The sequence below is a fragment of the Patagioenas fasciata genome, chromosome 1 (genome assembly GCF_037038585.1).
Source record: "Patagioenas fasciata isolate bPatFas1 chromosome 1, bPatFas1.hap1, whole genome shotgun sequence".
NCBI lineage: Eukaryota > Metazoa > Chordata > Aves > Columbiformes > Columbidae > Patagioenas > Patagioenas fasciata.
Genome location: NC_092520.1, coordinates 57,543,426 through 57,558,749, shown reverse-complemented (window position 1 = coordinate 57,558,749; position 15,324 = coordinate 57,543,426). Strand labels below are relative to the sequence as shown.

Genomic DNA, 15,324 nt, shown 5'->3' with positions numbered 1-15,324 from the left:
CTGTCGCTGATCCCAACCTTTAGGGCAGGCAGCCTGTCCCACCTGGCACCCCTTCACCCATGATGCTGGGGGGCGCTGAGCTCCCCAGGGGTGCTCCTGCCTCCTCACCCAGCAGTGGAAGGGAGCAGCAGTAGCACACGCTGCAGGGACGCAAGGACACGAGGAACCCCCGCAAGCCTGTTGCTCCCCTCCCCACCCCAACAGAATTCGTGCTGCTGCCCCCCACCCCCCACCCCGCGCTTGCCCTGCTAAGGAACAGTAGCAAAGGGGACCCAAGACACGTTTGGAAAGATAAAAGACTTTATGAAAACAAACAAGAAAAATAAGGTCATGCTTAACTACTCATTCTTGCTTAGTCCATCAATGTCATACCCACCAGTTGATTATACTGGAGGTATTAGTGTTTGAATAACAAACCGAAGGACTAGAAATCAGACCTCATATATGCCTTGTTAAACTGGACTCATACTAGCTGTACTGCTCATACACCAGAAGGGTTTCGCAATCCCATTTAAACTGATAGACAAGTCTGGACTGTCTCGTAGGGAGGAATGATTTCCTGTATGTTAAAACAATAAACCAGCAGCAATAGCATTACACATTCAGCATCTTTTCTCAGAGTTTGTACCTCCTGGAGAAGTTCACAACTCAGCTGCAAGTAGAATCTAGGACTGACTCAAATACGAGCTTGTACGTTCAGTTACCTTTACAATCGATAGAGACAAAAGCATAAAAGGATACTTAGGACTCCTGATCCCAGCTAGTAGACAGGCCCCAGGAGCTCATACTAAGTCCCCGTGGAAAGAAGACAGAGTTTATTATAACTTGTGGTTGTTTATAACCACGAGAAGTACTCTAGCACTTCAAGTCCACTGAGAACTGATGAATGATGCAGAAGTAGACACAGAGGTAAAACATGATTTCTCAGTGCCTCAGTCACAGGATTTCATGCCTTCTCCATCCTGCCAAGGGTGCAAACAACATTTCTGAGTGTTCCTAAGGGATTTCTTTCCCTGTCAGTTTGTAGCAGGAAAACGTTCCTATGGCAGAGCACTAGGGAATACTGGGGTGTCCTGAATCTCCCCTGTGGTACTTGCAGGGACAATTTCTACACTGCTCTGTAAATTTTAGTGCTAGAGTTAGGTTATGGTTGGACTTGATGATCTTGAGGATCTCTTCTAACCAAAATGATTCTATGATTCTGTCTTTGCTCCTGAAGCACCATTCCACAAGCAGGGTGAGTGTCACTGCCATAGAGCAACACTGTGTACCAGGTACTGCGCGAACAGTTGTACAAGACTTTCTGGAATGCTTTCTAAAAGAAAGAGTACAACTAAAATGACCACCTTGTTTCACAAAGTAGTATAATACACTTTTGAGAGAAAAATTTTAAAGATGCTGATCACAACAACTTATCTTCCCCATATCCCTTTTTACAGTGCACCTGTGATCTACATGGAACAGTAAGTATCCTGCTCTCTATTCATACTCTCGCATTTATCATGAGCATTTGTTAAATAGAGTGTGACAGAGGTAAAGGTAGTATTAAAAAGGATATCAGTGAGGCATCATCTTGTCCCAGTTAGGCCAACAAATTTTTTTTTTTTTTTAAAAAAAAGCTAGATTTTCATTACTTCAATTCATGTAAGTGAAAATAAGCATCTGAAAAGATGAATAGTTTCAACCGAAAAGCATGTCTTTTAGATTGAAATTTCAGTAGAGCAAAGCAAAAGTGACTCACTGAGACAATACTATCTGCGTTATATGAAATATTAACTTAAATGTCGTTTTTCAAAGAAATCTCATGATTCTGAATGCAACATAGGTGTGAACATGACTATAAAAATGTCATGGAGCAGATGTTGCAGAAGTTTCTTCAATGAAGACATGCAAAAAGAGTAAACAGCTGCCAGAGGTAAGCTAGAGTACTTCTGGGATTCTTCATAGTCCTGCTTTTACCGATTCTAAGAAAACCTAAGAACCTTTGATAACTTTTGCCTTAGAGTCAACAGATACTATGCAAGTCAACTGTCCATTTAAAAAAAAAAAAAATTAAAAAAATCTCCATTTGGTTTTGGAATTACTATTAACATACTTTAAAAGTATTTTCTCTCTATAAATCTACCTTCTCAATACTCCAATTCAACTGGCTTGCATCTTGGCTTCATTCTGCTGCCATTCTTCTACTGCCTTGATCTGTCTTTCTGCCTTTCATGCTGACAACATTGAGTGCTTAAGTAATTATCTTAGAGTATTTGTACAAACAATAGTTCACACATGTTCAGCTGAAGTGACCCAGGCACATCTTGAAACATTGGCATTTTACTATAGCCACGTGCAGTTTAACCACTGAGGTGCTGAAGAATTCCATTATAGTATGATTACACATTCAACTTGCTTGGTTCTTTGATTTGTTTTTGAGCGTTTTTTTGGTTTTGTTTTTTAACCACAAACGTAAGGTAACGTATTTTTTGTTGACATTGCATTTATTTTCTTACTCTCATATATCTACAATGGAGCATAAGACCTTACTTCTAAACAAGACACTAAACAGGATTGTTAATTAGAAAACTAATAAACAAGAAGACACAAAAACGTTCCACTTTCATTAGCAGAGAAAATTCTTTGTACACCAGTACTATTTAATTAACATAGAGAATCTTGTTTTGTAATTCACAGCAATGCCTATTAAAGACAAAACATCTATGGTCGCTGAACATATAGAGAATTTTAGTAGGTGTCAAGGATAATTTACATTGACTTAATACATCAAATTTCTTAGAAAATGAGGAGGACTTACAGAAAATGATGAGCTCTCCTTTGAAACTGCAACTGGGTAAACTCCATCTCCTAGACGCACAGAGAGCTCCCACCTACTTCTCTTTGATTTTGCAATAGGAATTCTAAAAAAGAAACAGACAGAAAAAGAATTTTTAACAGAGATTTCATGCTTCTTCCATTTTAACCAGAAGCGCTTGCCTCATAGAATCATCATAAAAGATATAAAATATCATTAATCTATAGACGCAGCTGGAGAGCATACTTGAGAAAAAATACTTAATACATTTTTTCTGTTAAATAGCATATAAGGAGAAAATACACTCCACTTCCTTTCTTGATATGCCTTGACACACTGGGTACGCTGATAAAGTTATAGGAGGCTCTTGAATACAGCCAGCACTTGCTGCAGAATTAGCTCAAACAGGATGAAAAGCAGATGAGAAAGTGGGTTGCCAGGAGAATAGCAACAGTGATAGCTGGAGTATTCTTTTTAAGGGCAAAATATAATCACTATTTCTTTCATCTCATTCTCAGTAAACCTTAATTAAAGGCCAATTACAGACAAGAGATTCAGCCAAAAAAGTAATACGAGTAATTTTGTAATTAATATACATTTTAGAGTATCTCATCCACAGAGTCCTTCAAGGACATTGGAAAAATAATGATATATCATCACAGCCCACATGCAGGATTATACTTATTTCTGCAGCATTCTGTGACTGCACCAGTTATCAGGTAATAGAAGAAACCTGAATCATTTCAACTTTAGCTTAAAGAAGCACACCTGACAGCAGAAAAATGAGACCTGAGTCTCCATTCTGGGAAGTTCAGAGAGAAACAAGTAATTTTCAGCTACTTTATTTAGATGTATATTCAATTTCAGTTTCCTCATCCAAACTTCCCAACTCTTTTCCAATTTATTGTAACAACTGGTGTCCAAAGGTATGCTACAACTTTTCTGAGTGGTTGCCATATATTAGTATCAGTAAGCACCGTGTTGCCTAAAAAGAAAGTATGAAGGTGTTAAAACAAAGACACATTATTTTATTATAGCTTCTCTTCTACACTGACTTTTACACATATTAAGATTCTCTGTAAGAAATCTATAAAGATAAGTTCAGCAACTTTAGGTATCTTCTTAAGGATCATTTCCACTATAACGTTCATCTATTATACATTAATAGAGCTTACTATACCATTTTATTGCAGCCTTCAGAATCTTAAAACTTGGAAATACATCTTTAAGTGTTGTGCCGTCTCCCCAAAGGGAAGAGTCAGGTTCCCTGTGGAATCAATGGGGAGAAGGACCTGTGAGGCTTCCAGAGGCTACAGGAGGAGAAACTATCTGCCTAAGACAAGTACAACACTCCAACTTGCTAAGGTTTTCAACAATTATTTTAGGAAGATTGGCTTTTTAGACATGTGAAATCTAAGCAAGTTCAGGTACCTAATTAGGCATGGCATTTCCAAAAACTGCATCTTGCAATGTGTCTGAACAGGAGAAATGGAGCCAGACAAATAGACGCCTACACCAGATTTCACCAAACATCTAAGCTCACCTCTATCACAACCCACAAAGTCCATGAAAAGAGATACTGAAAATAACCTGTTCCCATACTAATGATGCCAAGTATTACCTTTCGCATTCAATATACAGTGACAATTGTCAAACAACAAATCTGAGGAAATAACTATGGTTTATTTGGTGCAATGACATTTCTCAGCACCTCATCTTAAAATTCCTGTGTGTCACCAAAACATTTAGACTGGCCGATAGGAAATGCAACAGACACGGGAGTTCCTGAAGAAGAGGAACAGGAATTTCCTGCACAGGTAGGAGGCAGCAAACAGAGATGTTTTCATTGCACTTCCTGGCATGGGAGCACCACTAAGGAGGAACGTAGCAGGTTTTGGCAGAGCCTGGCAAAATCCTCCATAGTGCTCCACTGCAATAACCAACAGGATTTAGTGGCTTATAGCAACATTGTCTGTCTTGTACTAGAGGTAAGACCTCATCTCAAACACAGCTTAGTAGATCCGCTTCACTGGTGGCATGAGATTCCTTAAAACCTTGCTGGCATAGCCCCTGCTTCATATTGCGTTTGACTGGAAGTGACCTCCTGAATCTGGCTGCTGGCCATCAAAGGAAAGACAGTCTTGTTCTCCAGCAGGGATTATTTTTGTTCAGTCCTGTCTTGCTGAGCTTTGTCAAGTGTATCTCCAAACAGGATGCATGCCTCTTGAAAGGCATGGCTATACCTGGGTTTCAAACAGCCAGGCAGGCATATAATTCCCCTCTCTGCAACACTGGTGGTCAGGAGGGCAAGGTCCAGAGCTGCATCTAAGTCCCAAGTCCAGGGCGAGTTGTACTTCCCTCCTGGAATTGCTAGATCTATTTTCACAGGGACATTTTTCAGCTTTGCTAATCAAGCGCCTGTGGCTTTGTATTCCACAGTTACACTGGCTAAGACAGATCCTTATATTAGCTCATGGGAATCCTACTTTTTCTTCATTAAATCAAATTCCTTTCAAATAAATTACCTTGTAGTACCAGACTCCACTCTGATAGGATTCAGAGAGGTAGGGCTTTTTATATTCGTAACAATCACAAAGTCTGAAAGTAAGGATCAAAGCCAAAGTTTCTTGGATACAGAAAGGAAGTTGCTCAAGTCTGTGAACTACTTCAGAAATACAGAAGTTTCTATCAGGCTAAGAAAGGGGCTTCTTGGTGGGGTTTTGTTGTTGTTGTTTTGTTTTGTGAGTTGTTTGGGTTTTTTTAATGTCTGGAAGTCCCAGCGCGCAGGAAATAATCTTTGTTCTTGGGCAAGGTTGCTTCCTTGGCTGAAAACTCTTCTAAGTCCTCCAAAGACAAAACATCTGGACTTCTGAATCTATTTTCCGCTATTCCATGGGAAATGGCTCAAACTTCTGGCTATTTTCAAAAATGCATAACTTCTAAAAATCTACACACTACGCTAAAATCTGACATTTTCTATTTACAGAAAAAAAAATACTGAAAGAAAAAAGTAACATCATTTTTACCATCATATAAGACACAAAAAACTTAAGGCGCTTCCTCTCCAACCCTAGATTCAGAATCCACACAATATGTCTTCAACAGCATTCAAGACATCCTCCCTTTCTTCTCCCAGTTTTCACAAATGACACATCATCCAAAAAATTACTTTCTTTACATATAAAGATCTCCAGCTGCAGGAAGAATTGTGAGTTCGGTAGCACGATGACTGTCAGGTGAGGGGGAAGCGGGGCCACAGAGACCTGTGCACTGGTGTCCCTTGCCAGGAGTGTCAGAGACAAGGAGATGCAGAGAGTGAAGGCAGCACTGCAGCCACAAGGACAGGAGGCGGGTGGAGAAGGGTGTTATGAACCCCCTCCCATATAGAAACAGGCAGTTCTGAACCTCTCTGCTCCGTATCATCTTCCGAAGGGAAGTTATCACAAGGAAGAGGGGCACAAAGAGCATGGTGCTGGCCTGGCTTTAAGTCATAAAGGTGTTGCTCTGAAGTATTTAAGCTGTAAAAACATGCAAACAGTGCAAGAAGAAAAACAGCAGTACTTGCCTGCTTAGTTATTTATCTATCTTCAACCTCTGCCGCTGTTTGTTCAACTACAGATGATGTCATGGTCTCACAATTTATTTCATACATTGCACAGTGCATTATGTCCCTTTTACCCCCAGCTGCCATAAGAGACAGAGGGAGATATTTATAATAACGCAGCAATTTTAACTCCTGCTTTCTTTGCAAGATTTCAGTCAGGAAAGCAGACAACTGCTAAAAATTTTAGATCAACACATACTTACTGTGCTCATGGAAAACAGACATTAGTTAAACCATTATCTATTCTAATAAAAAACAACGAAAGAAAACAGACATTCACAAAAGCAAGTCAAGGAAGAACTCTGCCCCAGCCGTTCTGATTGTCATCAACCAATTGGATAGAAGGAACTCAATACAACTACAATTTTCTGCAGTTTGTGGCAAATAAAGTCCCCTCTCCCAATTACTGTTGATGATGTAATGAGCTATGATAAATGTCACCAGCTCCTAAAGGGTCAGGAAATTGAGTATAGATTTTTTTACTTCCAATTCAAAATGTGAGTCCTAATGTGTGGAGGGGGGAAACTTAAAAATTCTCTTTACTTCGGATATTTTTGCTGCATAATACTTTATGTAAACACAGAGAAACCCCAAACTATCATAACAAATTCCCCCGTTATGAAAGATTATAAGCATTTGAAAACCACATTATATGACACTCCGTAAAGCTGTTTTTCAATTGTGCAATTACCTATTCAGCAGTTAAATAAAAGTGAAATATTGACTTAAAACAATGTTAATGGTCAAAGAATCATTAAGAAATCCTTCATCATAACTTTCACAGCAGGTGGCCTGTAAAATGATCAAGAATAATGTGCTGGATTCTGTAGCCACCAAGGTCAGTTTCTGCATACAAATCTTTGCAGGGGGAGAAAAAAAGACCTTCAGAAAGTGAGCCATTCATCTGAACCAAGTTCAGAGAATTTCCAGCACTGTGAAAAGATATGTTATGCAAGCACATAGATGTATTCAGTGGGGGTAGACTGAACCAGCTACATGGAGACTACAAAGGAGCCCTCCCATGGCTCATGAATAAGTCGAGGAAATGATCAGAAAAAAATGGAGAGATGTTTAGACAGATGGCCCACTTAAAATGCCTGGGACAGGGCATAAGCAATTTTAATGAAACTTTAGATCTACCATATAAATTGTTTCTTATTTTCTCCGCGCTCCCCTCCTCCAAAATCTCAAGAAAGGCAAATAGAAATTTAACAACTCAAACAAGAGCCTATCTTACAATGTAGAAAAAGGAAAAAGGGAAGTAAATCTCACACTTTTGAGAATTATTGGTTTAATAAGTTCATATACAAAGATATATCCTTCACAGAACCTTCAACTATACGATGAATATAAAAGCAGGGAATGGATAGATTAAAAGAATTCTAAACAGAAGTGTACTGCCAAACAAAACAAAAATCTAAGCTTTACTATCTGAGTACTTTCAACACTTTCCAACATAAAAGTTCATCATTGCACAGAAGAGATAAAAGCAGCACTTTCACAGGATTATTTTAGGGACTAAAAATTATGTGAAAGGAACCTAGGAATCTGGGAATATTTTATTCAGCAATTTGAAATATTTTCTACATCTATTCACACACATTTGCTACATATATTCAGATTGATCCATATATATATATATACACATATATATATAGCATGTGTACTTGTGTTTAACAGTCGCTTTTCCGTCTTTCTGCTATATGTATACATATACCCCTTTCACCAAGAGTATGAAAATATACCATCATTAGAGTAAATTATAGTTCTGCTTATGTCATACAAAATAACCACCTCTGCTAGCCTGTGTATCAGCTGATCAGACAAAGGCTGAAAGAATTACTTAATGGTTATGTCAAAATGGGTTTACATTACATTTTCTTACATAGTACCTTAAGATCGATAACAAATATGCATATTTATAGCCACATACTCTACCCACATAGTGTCCACAGGAAAAAAATTAATTATGTGGAAGGTAAACTATAAAATAATAAACTAAACACTGCTTTGAAAGGATATTGTAGAGTGAAGTGTGCTTTGATTCAAAACTGCATACATCTGGATGCTTCCTTTCCCTTTCACAGAAGCCTTTTGGGGGATTTGCATTGACGTAGGGGCCTGCAATCCAGTGTCCATTGAAAACCTCCAGTGCCTTCACCAGTGAACCCCAAGTCAAGGCCAAAAAAAGCAGTTAAAGCTAGATGTTCTAAATCTAGGGTGCATTTAATACCCAGATCTAAGTGGGTGGTTCAAGCCCTTTGATTTTCATTCAACTGATAACTAATCCTGCAGACAACCTGCGCTCACCCTCTTCAACTCTGAAGGTCTCCAAGTGTGCTGGGGTTGGGTCCCACAGACTGAGCTACCCTGACCCCTCCTGCTCTGCAGCTGCCTTCCTCAGTAACCTGGCAGGGGGCAGCAACAAGAGGCTCCTCTGCCAAAGCCACCTCCATAGCCTTAAGGAGAAGGTGTTTGCGAAGCATGCAGGCAAGTATCAGCAATTCTAAGCCTCTTGAAAATTCTTTCATGGCTCTTTTAGCTTTAAATCTATCAGGCAAAGGAAGCAGGATTGCCGCTATTGCCCATCTTGCTGTAACAAATTCATGTTTGCAGCATGTGCATCCAGAAAATGAAAGATCATAGGATCGTTTTAATTGGAAGAGACCCTCAAGATCATCAAGTCCAACCATAACCTAACTCTGGCACTAAACCATGTCCTTAAGGACCTCACCTGCGCATGTTTTAAACCCCTCCAGGGATGGTGACTCCACCACTTCCCTGGGCAGCCTGTTCCAATGCCTGACAACCCTTTCTGTGAAGGAAGTTTTCATAATATCCAATCTGAACCTCCGCTGGTGTAACTTGAGGCCATTTCCTCTCATCCTATCACTTGTTACTTGAGAGAAGATCTGGGTTAGTCTCCCTCAGCCTGGAAGGGCACTAGTGAACTCACCAGCCTACCCTGCTCATGGTAGGAAGGAATGAGAGATTCATGCGGACTCAGAGAATGCAGCTTTGCAGCCTGATGATGCATCCTCTGGGACAAAGAGTTTTAGCGTTTGGTCCTATGCCAGAAAATTTTTGTGCACTTTGCATCTAACAAACTGGATGAAACACAAAGCAATCCTGGGAGCTGCAAGTAGAGCCCAAGACCTCTCAGTTTCAAGGGCGGGTAAGACCGCCCAGTCCCCCATCAGATGCCAACATACCTTGAAAATTACAAATAAATAAATGCAAAACATGATATGTGAAACTCTTCTGCTATGACATGTCAGGGTCTACTTCGGCATTTGGTTTCTCTTGGAAAAAGGAAACATCACAAGCATTAATGCTGGAGAAGAGATGTTGCTCCTTGTCTCACTGCAAGAATTGGTGAGATGAGAAGCAAGTAAGTTTCAAATCATGTGTTCACAAGCACAGAAAAAAGACAGTTTCCATATAATTAACAAGTCTGTGCTTCTGATTCATTCTTTCAAACCATCTTTCATAAATCAGCAAAACTGTTTACCAAATAACTACTTGCAAGCAGGTGTTTTAAATCAGATCACTCAACAATATTGACTTGTGCATGCTGACAGTCCTTATAGAGAGAAATTCGAAAATCTGTTCATCATCAAAACAGATTTTGGGCTATTTCTCCTCCACTGAAGTATTTAATTTTACAACTTTGTTTCTCTCTAACACTCTTTATTTTTAATAAAGAGTTTACTTTGGGCAGTTGGAAAAACTGGTAATAATAACACACTCCATAAAACAAAAATGCCAAACTCCTCTTCCTGTAGAAATTCTCCTGTATTTCCTTGAACGAGGAAACTTATTGTCTTGTTGTGCAGATATTTAGGAATAGTCTTACAATAATTATCTCACTTCCTTTTAATGCTTCAAGAGCTTCAGAACAAATAATTGTGATGCAATAGGGAGGACTACAGCTCTTCTGTTAGCATCATCCAGTAGCAGTTATGTCCTTCCATATAACATCACGGTCTTGGAATGCATGTGTTTGTTGGGCAGCCTGCTTCCTGCACCTCCATTCAAACATTGGCTGTGCCTGGGAATAATGTGCTACTCTTCATTTTCTATTAAGTTTAGAATATTACAGGTTTCCTGTGCATGTTAAAGATAGGAAGCAAGCAATCTCTAAACTACTAGTATGAAAACGGAGATTAAATTATCAAAAGATCGCCTACTGATAAGTTTGATAAAGTAACAGTCATTGAGTTTTACATCTACACATAAAACAACATTCCATACTCAATTATTTTTTGAAACATCCAGCTAAACTCCATGTTAGGCTTGCTGTACTCATCCCAGTAGTGAAATCTGCCTGACTTGTAGCCTTCTAATTTCAAACTAAATTGCCAGTAACCACTGCAAACCTGAACTCAAAACACATTTGCTGCTTTAATCTGTCATCCCTTTTGTCAGAATTTAGGATTCCAGTTATTCACCCACTTTTTCAGTAGAAGTTCTGGAGAGTATGATATCTCAGAAGTAATCAAGACAACATAGAGCAGCTGTGAGAACACCAGCATTTTACTTGAGATGGGGAGTAGTTCGCAAAGCAAATTATCCCAATCATCTGCACTTATGCTACTTTGGCTCACATTGCAGAACAGTCTGCGGACATAGGAACCAGACTCCTCTCTGATACAAGTAAGACACAAGCCAGGCTACAAACTGCACCCAGCATGCTCCAGCCACAAATGGGCATTCAGTGCACAGGACTGGACCAGCACTAATCAAAGGTCAAATACATGCAAATGAGAGTATCGGCTCCTCATAATGAACTAGAAATCCACTTGTACTGGTACACACTTTAATGGCAGCTAGATTAAATATTGAAGAATCTCTTATTCACATAAAGAGATTTTGATCTTAATGAGGATTTCAGCAATTGCACTGCCTCAAAACCATAAGCTCAGTATTTAGTTTAGATATTGGGCCATAGTCTAAAAGGTAAGTAAAAACCTAATACTTTAACTTGGGCTCAAAAGCCCTTCACAGAACCACAGAATGTCAGGAATTGGAAGGAACCTCAAAAGATCATCCAGTCCAATCCCCTTGCTGGAGCAGGAACACCCAGATAAGGTTACACAGGAATGTGTCCCGGCAGGTCTTGAATGCCCTTATTTAGTTGCACCAATACAAGTTATGTTAAGAGGTGCTTAGCACCTGCCAGCTCCTCTCAGTTGAAAGCAATGAGAATATTGCACAGTGCAGCACATTTAAAAAAAAAAAATCATTCTGCCAATCTGGAAGACCAAATACATATATTAGAAGCAAATTTAAAACTTCCATTAAAAAAAAAATCTTGGCCTAACATTCCAGTGCTACCTCTGTCCTGTTATATAATACTACTTTCTTGAACACACCACTGCTTCTCCACCTATCGGTAATTTATAAGTGTAATCCCCAAAAACCACATTAACCTAATTCATTCTTATTGCAAGATAAACATCTACACACATAGGCTGTCATATCCACCATTAAAGGGTAGTAACATCTGACCGATATTCAGCATTTGTTTAAAGAAGAATGTTTTTAAGACCCAACACAGCAAAACCTGTCAGTACCTGCTCAACTTCCTAAATGAAGCACCAGAGCACGAGTGAGACAACTACTACAGTCGAAGGAATCAGAATAAGACCACCTCTGAGGAAATCTGGCAACAGCATCAGGAGTAAGAACATCAGCCTTCTCCAAGACTCACTGGAACACAGTGGGCAAACTAATGGAGAGGAAAAAAAACCATAACAGCAAACCACACACAAACACCACCACAACAACAAAATTGTCTTACAGCCAAACTGAAAATACCTTCTTCTAGAATACCACCTCCAAATATCTTTTTGAGGTTATTGTTAAGAACTATGTATTGAATGCAGTCGTTCCTGTATTCAATAGTTTCATTTAGGTCTCTCACCTAAGACTTACTACAGGTCCCTTTTTGTCTCAGTCCCCTCAGAACTGACCAGATTATATTGCCAGAAGTACAGAATTTCTGCCACCCTTTGTAATACCAATCAATTAACTTGGTCTCTTTGAAGCCTGTCAAATGTGCAATATCCCAAAGGTCATTATTTAAAACACAGTTATATTCATTTTTTTGTGAACCTTGGAAAACCACAATGCTTGCACCAGATTTCAGTAGGGTTCCAGGGTATTGCAAGAACTCACTGGTCACACAGAGCTTACCCCTCCTGCAAGCTTGGTTGCAGCAGAACCAAAGAATTAGAGCCAAAAGCTTAACCATCTCATGCCAGTGAGAACAATTTTGTAATACAGCTGCATTGATTATATTTGATCTGTTGCGATTTCTCTTCCTGACAAGACTTAATCCAGGAAATGCATAGAATGCACATTCAGGCTGGCACACAGTCCCAGAAAAGGATGGTCACATTTTCCCTCACTAGCCATCCTATATGCAACCGTGTAAGAAATAGAAACTAGCCAAAAACAGTGATTCGTTTGCAACAATATATTTTTCTAGACAGTGGCTGGCTTTTCTAAGGCTTTGCTCTCTATGTCTTCTGCACTAGATTCCTACTGAAAGAAATAATGCCACTAATTCCGTTAAGGATGAAAAAAACAGCAGATGAGAAAAATCCCCAAAGTTCACTAAAAATTGTATTAGATAACACAGAACATGTACATCTTCAGTAAGTACTAATTCTTCACGTCTAGACAATTACAGTACACAGCAGAGCTCCAGCAGCTCCCATCACCTTCAAGAGATCTTTTACTGCACTTAGAGCTTAGCTCCAGAGTTCACTGAGCTTTCACCACCTGACATTAACTACCTTTTCCCTTTAAAATTAACAGAGAGAGAAAGGTACTTCTCCTCAGTGAGTAAGACCTTAGGCTGATCTACCTTTAGGTCACGCTTACCTGTATTTATTACAGTACTGAGGCATCATCAATCTGGGCTGCAGAAACCCAGGCTCATATTGTTATTTGACAAAGTCACATATATTCAAAAGAAGATACATCTCTATTGCACCCATATAGTCTCATGCTTTTAATAGGACACTTGTCATTGATCATATTTTGGTCTCACAAGTAAAGAGAAGAAAGGCAATAACAAAAAACAGCATGTAGGTTTCCTACTTAGCATCAGATGTGAACGAAAGAATCTCAGAAGAAATTATTAGTTAAACCAGGCCTGATTGTGAAAAATTTGTAACAGCTAGTGCCTTACACTCAGTATTAATAACATACTTTTGTCCACTAAGCTTTCTGCTGGCTAAAGTGGAGAAGCCAGGCTTTGTAGGTAGGATGGATCCAAGGAGTAGCAGTAATAGATCTGCAAAGTAAAGTTTAACACAAAGTGGGCCTTCTATTTAGATTCCCTCTGCTTATTTTGGGGAGAATCATGATCAGTACAGCATGGGAACACAAAAATGCCAATAATGGGTGGCCCAAATATCCATCTAGTCCAAGATTCAGTGATCAAAAGTAGAGAGTTAAATTAGGTGTAAGAACTATACAAGAATGTAGTCACACCGCTACAATGGACTTAACTATAAGTTCCTTCTCCTTCCTTGCCTTTTGTCAAGACAATTACCACTAATCAAAGTAGTTCAGTAATTCACAAAGCAAAGAAATACATTTCCTAAATATAAAATATTTTTCACATACACACACAAAACATATAAATAACATGACCCATATATAATACATGCCATATAGGTATATTTTTACATGCTATGGAAAATATATTTTCCTTAAACATGATTTCTTACACATCAAATTATTATTTAATGAATATGGTTACCGTATTGTTAAAAACACAGTATTGTTCCTCTTTCTTAGTAAGCTAATATGTAAAACTATATTTTTCTGTGAAAGTTCCTGTTCTATAAACCACTGGTCTGTGGTCATGAAGATGTTAAAAAAAGAACATCAAGACTGTTTTTTCTGACACAAAACATAGACACATTTTGAACAGAAAAAAGTGGAACTGTTGCACGAACATGACATGACATACATTACCTAACTGGTTTTGATCCAGTGTCTACAACTATGCCCACTGGTAATTCCTGAAAGTTTAGATGGAAAACTACCACTCATCAGTAAAGAAATAATCAAACAGCAAGGGAAGAGCCAAAGCATTTTCAAAATACACCTTCAGAAGTACTGTGCAGCATCTGAGAGTGAATACCTTAGGAAGATATTCAGAAACAGTTCTCACTACTTTGCCTTCAACCTCGACCCTCCTGCTGATGGAAACCACCTGCGACAACAGCCATGTTCCCTCTAAGCGCAAAGCCTCTTCACCCATATCCAAGTTAATTTCTCTAAAATGCAAATGACTGCAGGCCTTTCTGGGCCTTCCTGTGTGAGATAAGCTGGCCCCATCCCCAAAGAGTTCCCTTCCACTCTGTCACGAAGGCATCCCAGAAATCAATTCAGGCAAATTATAAGTTCCAAACAGTCTCTATTCTTACCAGAACTGTTCCAGGCTGTGAACACGACGATTCCTCAGAGCAATCCAACTTTTCTAAACTGTGAAAGAGCAAAACGCTACCAGTTCTCCCTTGCTGTTGGGAAGACACATATGACTGACTGAAAGCTGAGGAAGTTGAAAAAGAGTTGTGGAATGGTGCTGCAATGCCCAGCATAAGGAGACTGAAGCTTAAATGGCCACAAGACTACCAGGATTTTGGAAAACACTGGAACAGAGATTCACTCCTTTTACTCAGAAGAGTTCACTTAAAATAGGTGTTAAGAAAAGGGAAAAGGAAGTCTGAAGTAGAGGCAGACACTGAATGTCCGAGATCAAAGAGTAGAGAAATCACAGCTAGTAGAGGAACAAGGTGGACTTCATGTTAGTAAACATCTTAGAATGATGGTGATTTGCCTGAAGATAAGAGTCACAGGCTATGAGGATGATTAGGGGCCTAGAGTATCTTTCCTATGA

At 39.1% G+C, this 15,324-nt stretch overlaps 1 protein-coding gene across 3 annotated transcripts in view; it reads right to left on the bottom strand.

Moving 5' to 3' along the window:
* PCCA (propionyl-CoA carboxylase subunit alpha) overlaps nucleotides 1–15,324 on the bottom strand; it is a 283,490-nt gene that overhangs the window by 110,538 nt on the left and 157,628 nt on the right. For all 3 annotated transcript variants that reach the window (XM_065829712.2, XM_071807058.1, XM_071807055.1), the window contains exon 19: nucleotides 2,801–2,903. In XM_065829712.2, the coding sequence (XP_065685784.2) occupies nucleotides 2,801–2,903 (103 nt within the window). The remainder of the gene's footprint in view (nucleotides 1–2,800; nucleotides 2,904–15,324) is intronic.